Source organism: Myxine glutinosa (genome assembly GCF_964187855.1).
Source record: "Myxine glutinosa chromosome 12 unlocalized genomic scaffold, kmMyxGlut1.1 SUPER_12_unloc_1, whole genome shotgun sequence".
Lineage (NCBI taxonomy): Eukaryota > Metazoa > Chordata > Myxini > Myxiniformes > Myxinidae > Myxine > Myxine glutinosa.
Genome location: NW_027616355.1, coordinates 539,716 through 559,518, shown reverse-complemented (window position 1 = coordinate 559,518; position 19,803 = coordinate 539,716). Strand labels below are relative to the sequence as shown.

The 19,803-nt window shown below is 49.0% G+C and overlaps 1 protein-coding gene across 1 annotated transcript in view; it reads left to right on the top strand.

Moving 5' to 3' along the window:
• LOC137437802 (tyrosine-protein kinase Tec) overlaps nucleotides 1–19,803 on the top strand; it is a 107,481-nt gene that overhangs the window by 44,093 nt on the left and 43,585 nt on the right. Inside the window, exons 3-5 of the mRNA XM_078768615.1 lie at nucleotides 17,607–17,688; nucleotides 17,802–17,924; nucleotides 18,097–18,119. Of these exons, the coding sequence (XP_078624741.1) occupies nucleotides 17,607–17,688; nucleotides 17,802–17,924; nucleotides 18,097–18,119 (228 nt within the window). The remainder of the gene's footprint in view (nucleotides 1–17,606; nucleotides 17,689–17,801; nucleotides 17,925–18,096; nucleotides 18,120–19,803) is intronic.

Sequence of the window (19,803 nt, the reverse complement as noted above, 5' to 3'; positions counted from 1 at the left end):
CACTCGGTGCCCTCTCTGGCACTGGGCTACCCGGGTCCGTCCTCCGGATCCTCGGGCCCCATCCACAACTCTACCGGCTCCCAGAGCCCACCTGCGGCCTCACCTGGCCGACATCCTCACAGTGGTGGAGTGCCCAACCAACTACACACACTAACAGGCTACACGCCCAGCCATTTCCACAACACTAATGCACCCATCCACAATACCATTCTGCAACCGCACCACAAATGCCAATATCCAACCACAATTTACCTATACCCTCTACCTAACACTTACACTACCCGCCCCGGGTACTCGTGAAAGGGGTCCACTCTTCCTCCATCCACACCTTCGCACCATGCACACCACTCCGTACCACTTACTCCAACTCTCTCCACACACCTGTACTTGCACACCTGTGCTCTCACTCTTGGTGCCGCCTGCACCCTTCTCTCCCCAAGCGCATTCGCGCTGATCCACAACACTCACTACTCACACACTGCTCCACACACCTGTCCAGTTGCACACCTGTGCAATCACACCTGTTCAATTCTCAACCACACAGCATCATCTCATCTAACTACTCCCCTCTGAAACTTGCGCTTCCCAGTCGTCCCTTTAAACTATTGCGCTCCCACGTCATTATAATCCACACTAATCTACCTGCGTCCCCACTACAGGTATCAGTCACTAACTAACCTTAACGTTACCTAATGTCATCTTCGCTAGATCCCTATCAATATCCTAACCCACCCGGGCTAGTTTCCACTGCCATACACCCCATAAGCTATAGCGCATTTGCCCCCCCATGGGAAGGGTGGCAGGGATGCCACCCTTACCCACCGGGCCCATCGCTCATCACCAATTTTGCACATCAAATTTCAACAAATCAAAAATTTGCCAATCACTACCCATCATCTGCCAATCATTACTGCCAATCCCTTGCCAATCATCAAATTTTGTTTTTTTCTAATTTTGGGGCCAAAACACTAACCTCATCACACAGTCTACTCACTAATGCCTCTCGGTGCGCCAATCCCTGTCCAAAGCCCGGCTTCGTAAAGCCAAGCCATGAATGCGGGTTGTTCTGTGCCAGCGGCTGGACGCGTCCGGCATTCGGTGCAGGGAAGGAGGTTTACCCGGCCCGAGACCCCACGCACCATCTCGGCACGGAGCTATCCCATGGCCCGATCTCGACCTGCCGGCACGTCTCAACAGAAAGTGGTCGCCATGACGACCCTTCCTATTGGGCTGCCCGCTCCGCCTAGTGGAGCACGGACGCGGCCGTTCAAAGCGAGGCCCGGCACGCACCGAGGGCCCGCTTCGGCTAAAAGTCGACCTAACCTCTAACCTGGTTACCGTCGATGCTTCACCTGGATTCTTACAAGCATACGCTACCCCTTGCTTGCTCATACCTTTCCTTACACACCCAGGTACCCTCATTCCGCTCACCGACTTGGTCACACACCTGACCACCGAACACTTTGGCACACATTCGTTGCTCGCACACCTCACCAACACACCTCTTCGCGCCCCCTCCTCGGTCACCTCCTCTGTGACAATCACAGGTGTGCTCTCACTCGCACACCCAACCACGTGCCTCACTACCAATTCCAGCGTGCATTCCCACTCACGCTCTACCATTCCAGGTGTGCATCCTTCCATTCCAGGGGTACATCCTCGCTCACCTGTCACAACCAACTCACTCTCCTTGTCACTCTCACTACTCTCACCACCACTCTTGACAACGCACTCACCCTTACTCCCGACAGCGCACTCTTTCCTCATGCACCTGTCCGTCACACACCTTTCTCGCACACCCTCTCCCGTTACACCCTCTGTAACACTCACCACAGGCGTGCATTCTCCCTTTACACCCTCCGTAACACTCCTCACTACGCGCTTCCATGTGCTCCCTCGCACACGCGCTACGACCGACTCACTCTTGACAGCACCCTCACTCCTTGGCACGCACTTTTTCCTCACACACCCCAGAGTCGGACTTTCTCGCACACCTCCTTTTTCGCACACCAGACCTGTCGCACACTTCACCAACGGCCTCTCACGAACACCCGGGTCTATCTCGACCCCCAAGCTCCTTAAATCCCCTGGCGCATCATACGCATGACCATATTGGTCACCACTTACACCGGGTCCTCTTCCTCTTCGCTTCTCCTCCATCACCTGCGAATCCCTCATCCGGTTAATGAGCACATCATCACGATCCAAACACAGACTTTGGACCAATTCTTTTATCTCCTCTTTTATCTCTTTCTTATCCCCTCTCCGTCGCTTCTTAATTTCGCTCACCCCTTCTTCCACTTCTTCTAATTTCTGCTTCACCTCTTTAATTTCCCGGTACGTCTCCTCAAGTTCATCCTCTAAGGCTACCTTGACCGTTTCCATGTGCGTCCTCACCTGCCGGTCCGTCGTCTCCATTACCTCTATCACCTCGTCCAACCTCGTTGTCAGTCCCTCACGTACCATCTGACATTCCCTCTTCGTCGCTATCAAGTCATCTTTTAGTTCTTTCTGTGTCGCTTTTAACCCTCCTAATACCGCAGTGTTCCTTTGAACCTGCTCCGTTAGTCCTTTTTGTCCCTCCGTCAGTTGTTCTACTTCCTGCGTCAGGTCCTCTATGCCCCCTTGTAACTTTACAGTCCCCTTTCTCACCTCCTTCTCCATGTGCTCCTTAAAGTGCCTCACCTCCTCGCGCACTCCTCCGACCTCCTCACTCACACCTCTTCTGATATCTTCTCCCATCACTTGCATCTCCTGCCCAGATGCCACCCTCATCTGCTCCATTTCCTCCCTGTGAGCATCCAGTTTGGTTTCTACCCCCATTCTGACCTCCTCTATCCGCTGCTCCATTTGTTTAACTTCCCTTTCCGCTTGGTTCCTCATGTCCCTCAATTTGCCTTCCATACTGTTTTCTAACCCCTCTAACCCCTTTTGCATCCCTTCCATTTGATTCTCTTGAGCGGCCATTCTGTTTTCTACCCCCATTAACCCATTTCTCACCTCTTTTATCCCGTTGTCTAACCCCTCAAAATTATTGTCTAACTTCCCAAATTTCTTGTCTAACTCCTCAAAATTATTGTCTAACTTCCCAAATTTCTTGTCTAACTCCTCAAAATTATTGTCTAACTTCCCAAATTTCTTGTCTAACCCCTCACCGGTACCCCTCGCTTCGTCCCTCATTACCCCCATTTGGTTTCCCATTACCCCCATTTTTGCTTCTAGCCTCTCCATAAGGGCCCCCATTTGCAACATAAAAAGGTTCGAATCCACCTGCAGCGCTACCATGGTCGCGGGCGTGGTCGCCGTGGCCATCTGCGAGGCGCCATTTTGCGCGCCCGCTACCTCGTGCGTGACGACGCTATTTTGCGAATCTGCTACCCTCACTGCTTCGCTCTCCTCTTGTCCCTCAATTTGGTCCTGGATCGACCCTGCCTCCCTCTCTTCTACCGGAACCCAGCCGTCTTGGTCTGCCATAGCGCGACTTTCAAAATTCGGGTTTTTATTTTTTTTGTAAAACACAATTAAATTTCGCTGTTATAATTTCGAGCGCGTGAAACGCGCTCCGGATCGAATCCCACTTCCCGACACCAAATGTTACCCTAATGGTACAATTGGTGTTCCAAAATTTGGGCCTAACGAATTTAGTCCCAGGTCCGAATCCAACTCCTCGACACCAAATGTTACAGACGTGGTTTTGGATGTTAGTTTACCGAGCGGTTTGGTATGACCGCGTCTGCACAGTTTACCCGATTATACTCGAACGTTGGCCGAGTCGCGCTACGCTAAATCAATGAAGGAAAGGACACAACGGCTGGGTTTAAATGACACGACACCAGGGGTACAGTTCTCAAGACATCCAGAGGAGGTTATAATATGGGATATGCGGAACGTTTAGATTACAAGGACAAGAGGGACAGCATAGGAAGGTGGGCACTTAATCACGGTCTTATAGTAGCCCCGACAGACCACAGATAAACAGGACAAAACTGACTCACACAGGGATTGATGGCAAGGAAGGGCAGGTAGTCGAGGCTCAAGGTGCACCTTGGCTCAGGGGCAGAATCGACCCGGTCCGGTCCAGAGATGCGGGAGGTCTCTCAGCGCTCGGAGGTGGCGACTTCTCTTTTCAAGCTGGGGGCGCATCTGACGTCACGTCCGGTCAGTGGCTGCGTATATCCAGCGGGGAGTGACACGCCCTCGGCTCGTTAGCTCCGCCCCAGATGGAATCGGCCCGTTGCTTCTTATTGGGTGCGGGGGGTTACCGGGCTCCGCCCTTGACGAGGGGCCGACAGTCAGCCCCTTCGTGGTAACCGCGTCGGCGCACATGGGCAATGGCGGCTAACCAAGCCGGAGTGAGGACGCACACTCCCCGCGCGCTGTTGTTGTAGTTGTTGTTGTTGTTGTTGTTTCATGAGGAAGATGGGAGGAGGTATGGGGAGGTCCTAAACTCACTACTGGTGCCATACAATCACATTCTGGTGCAACGAAGAGTCAGAATTAATGGAAACGAGTCCTTAACTGACATAGACTAAGAATAACTAGCAAGATGTCCTCTAGTTGTCTACGTGAGATGCGGTGAACCTGGGCACGACATTTAATGGGGGAAAAAGGGGAAGGTCGGTTCTACAGAGTGTTGTTTACAGACAATGGGACTAGGGAATGGGGGATTGGGGATAGTTGGGGAGTATTGGGGAAATAGGGGAATATTTACAAGCGGATATGGAGGCCAAATCCCATATCCGCAACAATATATATATATATATATACATACAGTCACGTGAAAAAGTAAGTACACCCCATGTAAAGTTGTGACTTTTTCAACATATTTCAACATACAGCTATTTGATCTTCATTTCAACAATATTGATAGATAAAGGTGATATAATATAACAAATATCATGAAACATTTACATTTTGTAGTCCATTGTATAATTGAAATAAACATAAATGCAAATTTCACATGTGGAAAAAGTAAGTACACCCTTGGCTCTAATAGGTGGTATTGCCCCCTTTGGCAGAAACAACCTCAAGTAAGTGTTTCTTATAACTGTCTACCAGTCTCTGACATCGACTGGGAGAATTTTTTGCCCACTCCTCCATGCAGAATTCTTTCAGCTGTGCGATGTTTGAGGGGTTTCTTGCATGCACAGCTCGTTTCAAATCCCCCCACAACATCTCGATGGGATTTAGATCCGGGCTTTGACTTTTCCATTCCAGAACCCTCCATTTCTTGCTTTTCAGCCATTCCTTGGTGGATTTACTGGTATGTTTAGGATCATTGTCATGTAGCAAGGTCCACCTTCGGTTGAGCTTCAACTTTCTGACAGATGGCCTCACATTATCCTCAAGCACCCTCTGGTACAATGAAGAATTCATAGTGGAATCTATGATGGTGAGCTGCCCAGGCCCTGATGCAGCAAAGCTGCCCCAAACCATAATATTTCCACCACCATGCTTTACAGTTGGTATCAGGTTCTTGTGGTCAAATGCTGTCTTTGGTTTTCACCAAACATGTCTTCTGGTACTGTGGCCAATTAGCTCTACCTTTGACTCATCTGTCCAGAGCACATTGTTCCAGAAGTGCTGGTCTTTGCCTAGGTGTTCATTGGCAAACTTTAGTCTTGCCCTGATGTTCTTTCTGGACAGCAAAGGTTTCCTCCTGGCACACCTCCCATGTAGATCAAATTTGTTTTGGTCAAGGTGCACGATCAAACAAACCAAAATCAGGGGGTGCGGTGCGATCGGCGGAGATAATATAATCAATGACATAATATACCTTAAATGACCTCGGCTCGGGGCGCTCGTCACGTTGTTATGTCGTTGATTATTATCTCCGCCGATCGCACCGCACCCCCTGGTTTTGGTTTGCACTGGCGGGAACGATGGTCTGTGTGGCAGACAGGCTGTTGGTTCCTTGCGGGTTATGCGGTTTTTACTGTGTGAGACATAATCCGTGGCTGGTGCTCTCCATTAAAGCTAGGAGGTGCCTTGATCAACTTAATAGACGAGTTTGGTCCTCATTGGTTAGATTTTTTGCAGTGTGCCGCCCTGTGGCGGTGAAAAAAACTGCATGCAAATCGGACCTGGCAGGAGTAATGCCCTGCCGGTGGATTAAGGGGTCTCACTCCTATTAAGAGGAGTGGTCCCAACTGTATGACCATGCATTGTGGCCCTTTGGGGGGCATGATGCATGCGTTTGAATGACCATGCGTTTCCCCCTCGGGGTTGAGGCGCATGTGTATTGTTATGGGGACAGCCTTGTTGACGATGTGCCTTGACCATGGGGTCAAGGTGCACGTCCAAGGCTGTTCAAATGTTTGACTTTTTACCTTTTTTCTTGTAAAAAAGGCAGGGCTTCCCTGTGGCCCCCAATACAGGTAGATAAAACTGCATGCAAATCGGACCTGGCAGGAGTAATACCCTGCCGGTGGATTAAGGGGTCTCACTCCTATTAAGAGGAGTGGTCCCAACTGTATGACCATGCATTGTGGCCCTTCGGGGGGCATGATGCATGCGTTTGAATGACCATGCGCTTCCCCCTCGGGGTTGAGGCGCATGTGTATTGTTATGGGGACAGCCTTGTTGACGTTGTGCCTTGACCATGGGGTCAAGGTGCACGTCCAAGGCTGTTCAAATGTTTGACTTTTTACCTTTTTTCATAGTAAAAAAGGCAGGGCTTCCCTGTGGCCCCCAATACAGGTAAATAAGCACTGCATGCAAATCGGACCTGGCAGGAGTAATGCCCTGCCGGTGGATTAAGGGGTCTCACTCCTATTAAGAGGAGTGGTCCCAACTGTATGACCATGCATTGTGGCCCTTCGGGGGGCATGATGCATGCATTTGAATGACCATGCGCTTCCCCCTCGGGGTTGAGGCGCATGTGTATTGTTATGGGGACAGCCTTGTTGACGTTGTGCCTTGACCATGGGGTCAAGGTGCACGTCCAAGGCTGTTCAAATGTTTGACTTTTTACCTTTTTTCATAGTAAAAAAGGCAGGGCTTCCCTGTGGCCCCCAATACAGGCTCGCAGGCTTGCATGCAAATCGGACCTGGCAGGAGTAATGCCCTGCTGGTGGATTAAGGGGTCTTACTCCTATTAAGAGGAGTGGTCCCAATTGTATGACCATGCATTGTGGCCCTTCGGGGGCATGATGCATGCGTTTGAATGACCATGCGCTTCCCCCTCGGGGTTGAGGCGCATGTGTATTGTTATGGGGACAGCCTTGTTGACGTTGTGCCTTGGCCATGGGGTCAAGGTGCACGTCCGAGGCTGTTCGAATGTTTGACTTTTTACCTTTTTTCATTGTAAAAAAGGCAGGCCTTCCCGGTGGGCCCAAAACGCTGGTAGACCTGCATGCAAATCGGACCTGGCAGGAGTAATGCCCTGCCGGTGGATCAAGGGGTCTTACTCCTATTAAGAGGAGTGGTCCCAATTGTATGACCATGCATTGTGGCCCTTCGGGGGCATGATGCATGTGTTTGAATGACCATGCGCTTCCCCCTCGGGGTTGAGGCGCATGTGTATTGTTATGGGGACAGCCTTGTTGACGTTGTGCCTTGGCCACGGGGTCAAGGTGCACGTCCGAGGCTGTTCGAATGTTTGACTTTTTACCTTTTTCATTGTAAAAAAGGCAGGCCTTCCCGGCGGGCCCAAAACGCTGGTAGATCTGCATGCAAATCGGACCTGGCAGGAGTAATGCCCTGCTGGTGGATTAAGGGGTCTTACTCCTATTAAGAGGAGTGGTCCCAATTGTATGACCATGCATTGTGGCCCTTCGGGGGCATGATGCATGCGTTTGAATGACCATGTGCTTCCCCCTTGGGGTTGAGGTGCATGAGTAATGTTATTGGGACAGCCTTGTTGACGTTGTGCCTTGACCATGGGGTCAAGGTGCATGTCCAAGGCTGTTCAAATGTTTGACTTTTTACCTTTTTTCACAAGCAAAAAAGGCAGGCCTTGCGCAGGCCCTAAAAGCGCTGGTAGACCTGCATGCAAATCGGACCTGGCAGGAGTAATGCCCTGTCGGTGGATCAAGGGGTCTTACTCCTATTAAGAGGAGTGGTCCCAATTGTATGACCATGCATTGTGGCCCCTCGGGGGCATGATGCATGCGTTTGAATGACCATGTGCCTCCCCCTTGGGGTTGAGGCGCATGTGTATTGTTATTGGGACAGCCTTGTTGACGTTGTACCTTGGCCATGGGGTCAAGGTGCACGTCCAAGGCTGTTCAAATGTTTGACTTTTTACCTTTTTCATAGCAAAAAAGGCAGGGCTTCCCTGTGGCCCCAAAACAGGTGAAGAAGCCTGCAAAATCGGACCTGGCAGGAGTAATGCCCTGCTGGTGGATTAAGGGGTCTTACTCCTATTAAGAGGAGTGGTCCCAATTGTATGACCATGCATTGTGGCCCCTCGGGGGCATGATGCATGCGTTTGAATGACCATGTGCCTCCCCCTTGGGGTTGAGGCGCATGTGTATTGTTATTGGGACAGCCTTGTTGACGTTGTACCTTGGCCATGGGGTCAAGGTGCACGTCCGAGGCTGTTCAAATGTTTGACTTTTTACCTTTTTCATTGTAAAAAAGGCAGGCCTTTTGCTGTGGCCTCATAACAGTAAACAAGACTGCAAAATCGTACCTGGCAGGAGTAATGCCCTGTCGGTGGATTAAGGGGTCTTACTCCTATTAAGAGGAGTGGTCCCAATTATATGACCATGCATTGTGGCCCCTCGGGGGCATGATGCATGCGTTTGAATGACCATGTGCTTCCCGCTTGGGGTTGAGGCACATGTGTAATGTTATAGGGACAGCCTTGTTGACGTTGTGCCTTGACCATGGGGTCAAGGTGCACGTCCAAGGCTGTTCAAATGTTTGACTTTTTACCTTTTTTCATAGTAAAAAAGGCAGGCCTTTTGCTGTGGCCTCATAACGGTAAACAAGCCTGCAAAATCGGACCTGGCAGGAGTAATGCCCTGCCGGTGGATTAAGGGGTCCCTTGGGGTTGAGGCGCATGTGTATTGTTATGGGGTCAGCCTTGTTGATGTTGTGCCTTGGCCATGGGGTCAAGGTGTGCGTCCGAGGCTGTTCAAATGTTTGACTTTTTACCTTTTTTCACAAGCAAAAAAGGCAGGCCTTGCGCAGGCCCTAAAAGCGCTGGTAGACCTGCATGCAAATCGGACCTGGCAGGAGTAATGCCCTGTCGGTGGATTAAGGGGTCTTACTCCTATTAAGAGGAGTGGTCCCAATTGTATGACCATGCATTGTGGCCATTCGGGGGCATGATGCATGTGTTTGAATGACCATGTGCTTCCCCCTTGGGGTTGAGGCGCATGTGTATTGTTATTGGGGCAGCCTTGTTGACGTTGTGCCTTGGCCATGGGGTCAAGGTGCACGTCCAAGGCTGTTCAAATGTTTGACTTTTTTCCTTTTTTCATAGCAAAAAAGGCAGGCCTTCCCTGTGGCCCCAAAACAGGGCTGGTAGGCCTGCAAATCGTACCTGGCAGGAGTAATGCCCTGTCAGTGGATCAAGGGGTCTTACTCCTACTAAGAGGAGTGGTCCCAATTGTATGACCATGCATTGTGGCCCTTCGGGGGCATGATGCAGGTGTTTGAATGACCATGTGCTTCAGCCTTGGGGTTGAGGCGCATGTGTAATGTTCTTGGGACAGCCTTGTTGACGTTGTGCCTTGGCCATGGGGTCAAGGTGCACGTCCGAGGCTGTTCAAATGTTTGACTTTTTACCTTTTTTCATAGTAAAAAAGGCAGGCCTTAACTGTGGCCTCATAACAGTTAATAAGCCCTCGTCAGAATGGCATGGTGTTGAAGTCATGGGGACTCACTCCTATGGAGGAGGGGTCCAATTGTATGACCATGCATTGTGGCCCTTCGGGGTCAGGATGCATGTGTTTTGATTAACCATGTGCTTCAGCCTTTGGGTTGAGGTGCATGAGTATGCTAATGGGACAGCCTTGATAGATGGTGTGCCTTGGCCATGGGGTCAAGGTGCACGTCCAAGGCTGTTTAAATGTTTGATTTTTTACCTTTTTTTATTCTAAAAAAGGCAGCCTCATAAGAGGGAAATAAGCCCGAAATCTGGATTGGCGGCTCTGCTTGATGTTTAGCCAAATGGGACCAAAGAATAAATCTCTGTCTGTTGACAGAGTGGCTGGGCTGAGGCGGAGGTGACGCTTTGGTCTAGGACTTCGGTCCACAGGAGATCGGGACAGCGCTCGTCACGCTGTTATGTCGTTGATTAATCTATCTGTATATATATATATATATATATATATATATATACATATATATATATATATATATATACATATACAGACGGGACGAGAGGACAGAAAGATATAAGAAGTTGGGGTGCGTTCTGTGAGAGGAACTTGGTCTGACGCATTGTGGGAGTTGTTGTTGTTTCGTATGCAACCTGTGGCTGCTGGTTGCATAATTTCGCTGGAAGCGCGTTTTTGACGCTTATGCAGTGCCCCAATTACCAGTGAGCTGTTACTCAATTTGCAGACCTCGGAAGGATGACAGGCTGAGTCAACCCCCTTGGCGTTAATTCAACGATTGACCGGGATGCAAACTCAGGATCCTCGGATCCCAAGCCAGCAGCCTAACCGGTAAGCCAACACCAGGTTATTGTGGGATTGAAGAGGGTGGATAGAAGGAGGAAGGATGAATTGGAGGAAGGAGATTGGTGTGCGGATGGGCGAAGAGAGAATGGCAAATAGAGCGGATAGGCTTAGGGAACAAGGTATGAGGAAAAGAGGTAGACCACGGTTGAGATGGGAAGATTGTGTGAGGAGGGATTTCAATACGGTGGGGTGGATGGAAAGTGGAGAGAGTTGATTGAGGACAGAGGGAAGTAAGTGGAGGAGTATCGTGGTCAAGGCAGGGAAGAAGATTGATATCATTGGATCTCACACTTTATAAAAGACATCCTCCATCTCTCTCCAGTTGTCCGTTCATCCCTTTGCTTGTTGCATCCAGGTGTTGTCTCATTGCTGCACTTCCCTTGTATACAAAAGCCTCGACTTTATATACCAAAATAATAAAAATCATCAAGATTAATAAGTCAGGAAATTACGTCCATGCTTTATTAATTCACCTGGGAATTGGACCAGCGCAAGTCCCTTTCTCTGATAAACATCCTGTGAATGGGTTAATTGTCCAAGAGCAATCATGTGATATTTTCCCATTGTCTGGTCGGTTGAAAAATATTTTTTTAAATTACTTCAAACTTGAACAATTAATAAGTCTAAAACAAAGGTATTTAACAGGTGAGCATCGGTGTTGAGAGTGTGCAAATCCATAATTGGTATGTATATGTTGGATATTCAAATAGTACACCTACTTATAAATTATAAATACAATACTAATAATATAAAGACAAATAATAAAATTGTTTGTATTTCAATTGGATTATTGAGTACATCATTTGCAGAAAAATTTGAAAGCTCCTCGTAGGAATTAACTTCAGTTCATCACAAAACAGATCCTTGCAAAAGGATCAAAAAGGTGCAAAAGGTGCAAAAACAGATCCTTGCAACTACAGACCAATCAGCCTGCTTCCAATTATCAGCAGTCATGGAATCCAACATTGCTTCGGATATCAAATCATTCCTCTTCTCCAATGGCTTGATCTCTGATCATCAATTTGGATTCAGACCAGGTCATTCTACTCTGGACATGTTGCTTCTGCTGTCTCAACAATGGATGGAGGTCCTCAATGCCAAACAGGAAATCAGAGCTGTCTCACTTGACATATCACGTGCCTTCGATACGGTCTGGCACCCAGCTCTGCTCACCAAACTCTCCTCCTATGGTATCCATGGAAATCTCCACTCATGGCTTGCGGACTTCCTCTCTGGTCGAAGGCAACGTGTGGCACTGAATGGATTTCTCTCATCTCCTCTTCCTGTTCAGGCTGGAGTTCCCCAAGGTAGTGTTCTGGGCCCTATGCTATTTCTGGTCTTCATCAATGATCTCTCCGACTCTCTGGAAAATCCTCTCCATCTCTTTGCTGATGACTCCACTATCTGCCGCTCCATTCCTCATCCCTCAGATCGGCAGTCTGCAGCCTCCTCACTCTCTGCAGACCTGGAAAAAATCACAGACTGGTCTAACAAGTGGAACATGTCTTTCAATCCTGACAAATCGCACACTCTTACAAAGTCTCTCCGAAAGGACCGACTGGAAAACCCTCCCATCTACTTTCTCAACAATCCTCTTCAAGAAGTTCTGTCGCTCAAGCTTTGGGTCTCACTATCTGCCATGATCTTTCTTGGGAAAACCACATTTCCAAGCTGGCCTCCAAAGCCAGTCGCCGACTGGGCATCCTCCGTCGTGCGAAGTCCTTCCTTGGCACACCTGAGCTCCTCACCACATACAAGGCTTTCATCCGCAGCTCAATGGAATACTGTTCCCCCCTCTGGGCTGGTGCTCCTGCCTCACACCTAGCTCGGCTACACGCTGTTGAAACCAAAGCTTTCAAAATCATTGGAATCTCCTGCGATGAAGTTAACTCCGAGGGCCTTTCACTCACTCACCACAGGCAGGTTGGTGGTCTTTCTGTCTTCTACCGACTCCTCTCCGGCCTTGCTCCCCCAGCTCTCTCTGTGCTCTGTCCCCCCAATATTCCTTCAGGTCGCACAAGATCTGCCTGCAACCCTCTTATGGTTAAACTGCCAAAATCTAGGGTCTCTGCTCACCTTCACTCTTTCATTCCCCTTTTCTCCTGCCTCTGGAACAAACTCCCCCACTCCCTTCAATCCCACTCCTCCCTCCAGGTCTTTAAAACAGCTGTTCACCATCATCTCTTAGCTTCCTCCATCCAAAACCTTGATCTTTTCTACCCCCGCTAATTCACTCCAGATACTTCTTCTTTTTTTTATTTATTCCAACTTCTTTCCTGGAAGTCCTTGCAGTGTTCATATGTTTTATACCTCTCCCACCTCCCCCAAAGCCCTCCCCCTCCCACATTTCTCCCGTTGTCCCTGCTCTCAAATGTTGTGTTTGTGTCCTTCCCCCTCTCTCCCAATCTTGTCTGCCGCTCCCCTTATTTTTTGTGTTTTGTGTGTCGGTTTGACTTTTTGTGTGATTAATGTTAGCTCTTTCACGAGCCTCGATCTTGTATACAAAAATTTTTTTTTATTTTAAAAAAGCACAATTAAAATTGTTTTATTTAAATGATCTTTTGAAGTTTGTCATAAAATTATAATTTGAATATATGAGGATATTTGAACTTTAACTTCGACAGTTATTACCTCACTATAATTCACCAAATGTCTGTCCGTCTGTCCGTCCGTTCGAAGGTACCGCAAAAACGGCTGAACCGATCGCAACGATATTTTGGGTGGGTAATCCTGGGACCCCCTGGAGTAAAATAGGGTATTGAAGTGTGGTGCTGCACACACAACTTGCTTGCCAAAGGGGTAGGCCACAACGCGTTTGTTAAAACCAAAAGAGTCTTTATTACGAAAGCTCGAACTGCAGCACTGGGCGGGCTCGAGCTTAGAGCCCGCATATATGTGCCGAGGCGACGCCTAGTCCCTGGGCGTGGCCGCTCGGTCGAAGGGCGGGGCATGTGCCATCGGTCCCCGCCTGGGCGCTCGCGCCACCCACTGGTGCGCGGAATTATTGCCCCATGTGCCCGCCACAGTATATTGTTTTTCTAATTTCAGCTTTGGCCTCCAGCATTTTCAGGTTTGGACTCCTGAATAACGTTATTTTCCCGGGTGCCACACAAACGGCTGCACCGATCGGACTCGGTGACCTCGGACAAAGACCTTTTATAAGGACATTGGTTGAATCCCTGCTTGAGAGAATGCCAACCCCCTCCCCACCATCACGGTCGTCTCTCCAACTCACAATCCCACGAGATATGCGTAAAGGACGACCCAAAACTAAGTATCTTCTTTTTGATTCGTATATAAACATCATTAAAAGTAAATAATGACCTCGGCCAAAGTTCAAACGACGTGAGTTCAATCTCAACATGAGAGAATTCCACATAGCTATTTGGGCGGTGTATAAGCCCTTTAACTGTCGACTTGGTAGTTTTTACCATGAAAGAAACATTAACAATGTTGTTAAAAGTTTATTTTGTGATTAATTTGTGATTGGAGTTATGTTGTTTGGAATTAAAAAAGAGATATCGAGTTCAAGTGAATGACGACATGCCGTGATGCCGATGGTTCTACTTTGTGAACGTGAACTTCGCGGATCGCCATATGCAGATTCGCTACGGTCCTACTATCGATGTTTCTATACGTGAACGTACCCGTTACATTTTTCATGGAAGTCCTTCACGAACTTGCTGTCCATGTCTGATGTGCGACTGAAGGTGCTACAGGAATGGCGAATTTATTGGTTTCATGCTTTAGCATTCGCCGTATCTGCATTGCCTGTTTGCTTCCGGCCTCCCCCCCCCGTGCGTAGCACGGTCGAAGGTCGTGCGTAGTCCAACATATAATGTTCCAACACTCACTCCCCTTCCCACACATCCCATCCTCCTTCCCACTCACTCCCCCTCCTCATCCCATTCTCCTTCCCACTCACTCCCCTACCTCATCCCACCCTCCTTCCCACTCACTCTCCCTCATCCCTCCTCCCTTCCCACTCACTCCCCCACCTCATCCCACCTTACTTCCCACTCACTCCCCCTCCTCATTCCCTCCCCTTCCTACTCACTCCTCCCCTCACTCCCCCTCTTTCCCACTCACTCCCCTTTCTCATCCCCCACCCCCTTCCCACTCACTCCCCCTCCTCATCCCACCTTCCTTCCCACTCACTCTCCTCCTCATCCCTCCTTCCTACTCATTCCCTCCCCCTCCTCATCCCCCTTCCCACTCACTCCCCCCTCCTCATTCCCCAAAAAATATCACTATTAATAACAAATTTGACTTCACTGTTACAATACTTATGGCGAGGGCACTGTATACTATACTGCCTTGGGATAGACAATATCATTGCAGATAATTTCATGATCGAACTATTATTTTCTAATGTTCCAACATATAATATAAAGTCCATGTCAACTTTGAAATTCCCTTTAGATACCTTTTCTTCAAAAGAAACCAATGTAAAACTGAGCCAGTGGAAAAGCAAGGAACTTCAATGCAGGAAGTTGTTTGTCCATGCTCTATTCTTTTTAAATGATGAGCATCAAGCAAGGAAGCAGCACGTACCATTTATAAAAGTCTTTGGTGTGACTCGACTGGCACTCGAACTGTCGACCTTGTATATTCACAGTAGATGCTCTAACAATTACACCACTGAGTCTAGTTGTTTTAACAACAGATGTGACAAGGACAAAGAAAAAAAAATGACTGTTCCCTCCCCCATCCTCTCCCCCCTTTCCCACTCACTCCCTCTCCTTATTTCCCACTTCCTACTTACTCCCCCTCCTTATCCCCCTCCCTTCACACTCACTCCCCTTCCTCATACCATCCTCCTTCCCACTCACTCCTCCTTTTCACCCCTCACCCCTTTTGCTACTCACTCCCCTTCCTCATCCCACCTTCCTTCCCACTCACTCCCCCTCCTCATCCACCATCCCTTCCCACTCACACTCCCCTACTTCATCCCATCCTTCTTCACACTCACTCCCCCTCATCCCCCCCTCCCTTCCCACTCACTCCCCTACCTCATCCCACCTTCCTTCCCACTCACTCCCCCTCCTCATCCCACCCTCCTTCCCACTCACGCCCCTACCTCATCCCACCCTCCTTCTCACTCACTCCCCCTCATCCTCCCTTCCCACTCACTCCCCTTCCTCATCCCATCCTCCTTCCCACTCACTCCTCCTTTTCACCCCTCACCCCTTTTGCTACTCACTCCCCTTCCTCGTCCCACCTTCCTTCCCACTCACTCCCCCGCCTCATCCACCATCCCTTCCCACTCACACTCCCCTACTTCATCCCATCCTTCTTCACACTCACTCCCCCTCATCCCCCCTCCCTTCCCACTCACTCCCCTACCTCATCCCACCCTCCTTCCCACTCACTCCCCTCCTCATCTCACCCTCCTTCCCACTCACTCCCCTACCTCATCCCATCCTCCTTCCCACTCACTCCCCTCCCTCATCCCACCCTCCTTCCCACTCACTCCCCCTCATCCTCCCTTCCCACTCACTCCCCTTCCTCATCCCATCCTCCTTCCCACTCACTCCCCTACCTCATCCCACCCTCCTTCCCACTCACTCCCCCTCATCCTCCCTTCCCACTCACGCCCCTTCCTCATCCCACCCTACTTCCCATTCACTCCTCCTCCTCATCCCTCCCCTTCCTACTCACTCCTCCTTTTTACCCCTCATCCCCTTTCCCACTCACTCCCCTTCCTCATCCCCCCTTCCTTCCCACTCACTCCCCTTCCTCATCCCATCCTCCTTCCCACTCACTCCCCCTCCTCATCCCCCCTCCCTTCCCACTCACTCCCCTTCCTCATCCCATCCTCCTTCCCACTCACTCCCCCTCCTCATCCACCATCCCTTCCCACTCACTCCCCTTCCTCATCCCACCCTCCTTCCCACTCACTCCCCTTCCTCATCCCACACACCTTCCCACTCACTCCCCTACTTCATCCCATCCTCCTTCACACTCACTCCCCTTCATCCCCCCTCCCTTCCCACTCACTCCCCTTCCTCATCCCACCCTACTTCCCACTCACTCCTCCTTTTCACCCCTCACCCCTTTTGTGACTCACCCCCCCTTCCTCATCCCATCCTCCTTCCCACTCACTCCCCCTCCTCATCCCCCCTCCCTTCCCACTCACTCCCCTACCTCATCCCATCCTCCTTCCCACTCACTCCCCTTCCTCATCCCATTCTCCTTCCCACTCACTCCCCTACCTCATCCCACCCTCCTTCCCACTCACTCCCCCTCCTCATTCCCTCCCCTTCCTACTCACTCCTCCCCTCACTCCCCCTCTTTCCCACTCACTCCCCTTTCTCATCCTCCACCCCCTTCCCACTCACTCCCCCTCCTCATCCCCCCTCCCTTCCCACTCACTCCCCTACCTCATCCCATCCTCCTTCCCACTCACTCCCCTTCCTCATCCCATTCTCCTTCCCACTCACTCCCCCACCTCATCCCACCTTACTTCCCACTCACTCCCCCTCCTCATTCCCTCCCCTTCCTACTCACTCCTCCCCTCACTCCCCCTCTTTCCCACTCACTCCCCTTTCTCATCCTCCACCCCCTTCCCACTCACTCCCCCTCCTCATCCCACCTTCCTTCCCACTCACTCTCCTCCTCATCCCTCCTTCCTACTCATTCCCTCCCCCTCCTCATCCCCCTTCCCACTCACTCCCCCCTCCTCATTCCCCCCTCCTCATCCTCCCCTTCCCACTCACTCCCCTCCTCATCCTCCCCTTTCCACTCACTCCCCTCATCATTCCCTTCTTCCCACTCACTGCCCCTCCTCATCCCCCCTTCCCACTCACTCCCCCTCCTCATCCCCCCTTCCCACTCACTCCCCCTCCTCATTCCCCCTTCCCACTCACTCCTCCTCCTCCTCCTCCCCTTCCCTTCCTCATCCCACACTCCTTCCCACCCCCCCACCCCTCCCCCACCGCCTCCACATCCTCTCCCTACCTTATTCAGGTTGTGCATGACAATGGATGCCTCTATGTCTTCTCTCCCAGCGAAGACAGCCAAACAAGATGGGTAAAAATGCTCCAAAAAGGTATATTTACAAAAAGCAATTTTCTGTCGTGGTTTACTTAAGACTTGCTAATTGATCATCATGTTCTATGTTCCCACTGATACCAAACCTGTCTTGTTTGTTTTTCTGCCTAGAGATCAGCAATAACACCACACTGGCCCTAAAGTACCACCCGTGTTTCTGGATTGAGGGCGAGTGGTTGTGTTGTCAACAAACAGCAAGAAATGCCATTGGGTGCAAAGAGTATCAATTACCAGGTAGTGTACCCAAACCATCACACACCGACCATGGATACTTTCTAGTTTTGCACAACAAGCAGCCAAAACACAACATCTATTGCAATAAAAACTATACAAGGAATGTGATAAACAACGGTACATATCCACTGCATGATGTTCAGCCGTATTATTATTTTGTTTCTTTTTTCAGGCCCTGAGTTCTTCAATGATGAGGTATTGCATGCCGATGATGATGAGCTCATAGAAAGGATTATAACAATAAAAATGCAATTTTAAAACTTTTAAATCATCCTAATCCGCACATAGATAAATCTTCGTCAGGTTCATTGCTATAATTTCTGGAAAATAATTTCATGAAATGTGTTGGTTTTTTTGTCCGATATGAAATGTTACGCTTCCGACTGAGTGGCCGGGACAAGATGTTTTCATTCACTAACTTTCACTAACCCTTTGACTTCTCATTTGAGTTTTTGAGCTCATGATGCTGCGATCCCATGTTCATGTACAACATACGATGTTGATTTGTCAATTTTGTACAAATGTCCTTGCAATTCTTACAAAGACACACCGATGTCTCATGTCCTTGTCTTGCATGTAGGATGTCCACCACTTTTTTATAGTCAAGTGCCTGCAGTGGTGCAGTACACCACCAATCATTGCTCCACCACTTGTGAACAGACGTTGTTAGACTGTATTTTCTCCATCAATACAGTTGACATCCCATGGAACCATTACTTGACTCAAAATAACTCCAGTATTTCAACTAGGCATCAATACATAAACAACAAGATGATATTCATAGAATACTTACCCTGCGCAGTCAACTTGTTGCGAGCCAATTCTTCGGTTTTTGAACATTTTTTTTCTTTGATCCAATATGGCTGCCAGACCACGTGAGCGATGACATCATACATTTATAATCTCTAATATAATTGTTGCATAGATCATGCTCAATACATTTCAAACTGATCAGACTAAGCGTTGTTCCTGTCGAATTATGACGTCATAATTATGGCACCAATGACGTCATCATTAACACCACCTATTCCCCATATGGAGTCTTTACAATGAGCCATGTTTCAATTTTTTCCATGCAGCGGTTTTGGAGATATAGAGGTGCAACATTTTTCGGTTTTTCAAAGATGGCGTCGATACCACATGACCTATGATGTCATGATTATCAATAAAATATTCTACAGAAGGAGGCGCTCCGATGGTGAAAATGTCGTGCCCATCAGACCAACAGTTGCTGAGAAAAAAATTCACAATGATCGGATAAGTGTTGAACTTGTCGAATTATGACGTCATAACGACGGCAGCGGTGACATCATCATTAACATATCTTATTCCCCAAGGGGAGTACTTGACATTGAGCTATGTTTCAATTTTTTCCGTGGAGCGGTTTCGGAGATATAGAGGTGCAACCTTTTTCATTTTTTTCCAAGATGGCGTCTGTACCACGTGACCTATGACGTTATAATTACCATAAAAAAATTATACAGGAGGAGCCGCACATATTCTGAAAATTTCGTGTCCATCGGACTAACAGTTGCAGAGGATTTTTTTTTTCATACTGATCAGATCAAGCGTTGTACTTGTCGAATTATGACGTCATAATGGAGGCACCTATGACATCATCATTAACATATCTTATTCCCCATGGGGTGTACTTGACAATGAGCTATGTTTCAATTTTTTCCATTAAGCAGTTTGGGAGATAGAGGTGCAACGTTTTTCCAAGATGGCGTCCGTACCACGTGACCTATGACATCATAATTATCAGCAAAAATATATACAGGCAGACGCAATACTACGGTAAAATTTCATGTCAATCAGACCAACGGTTGCCGAGAAAATGAATTTTTAAAATGCAGACACGGCACACGATTGCACCTGC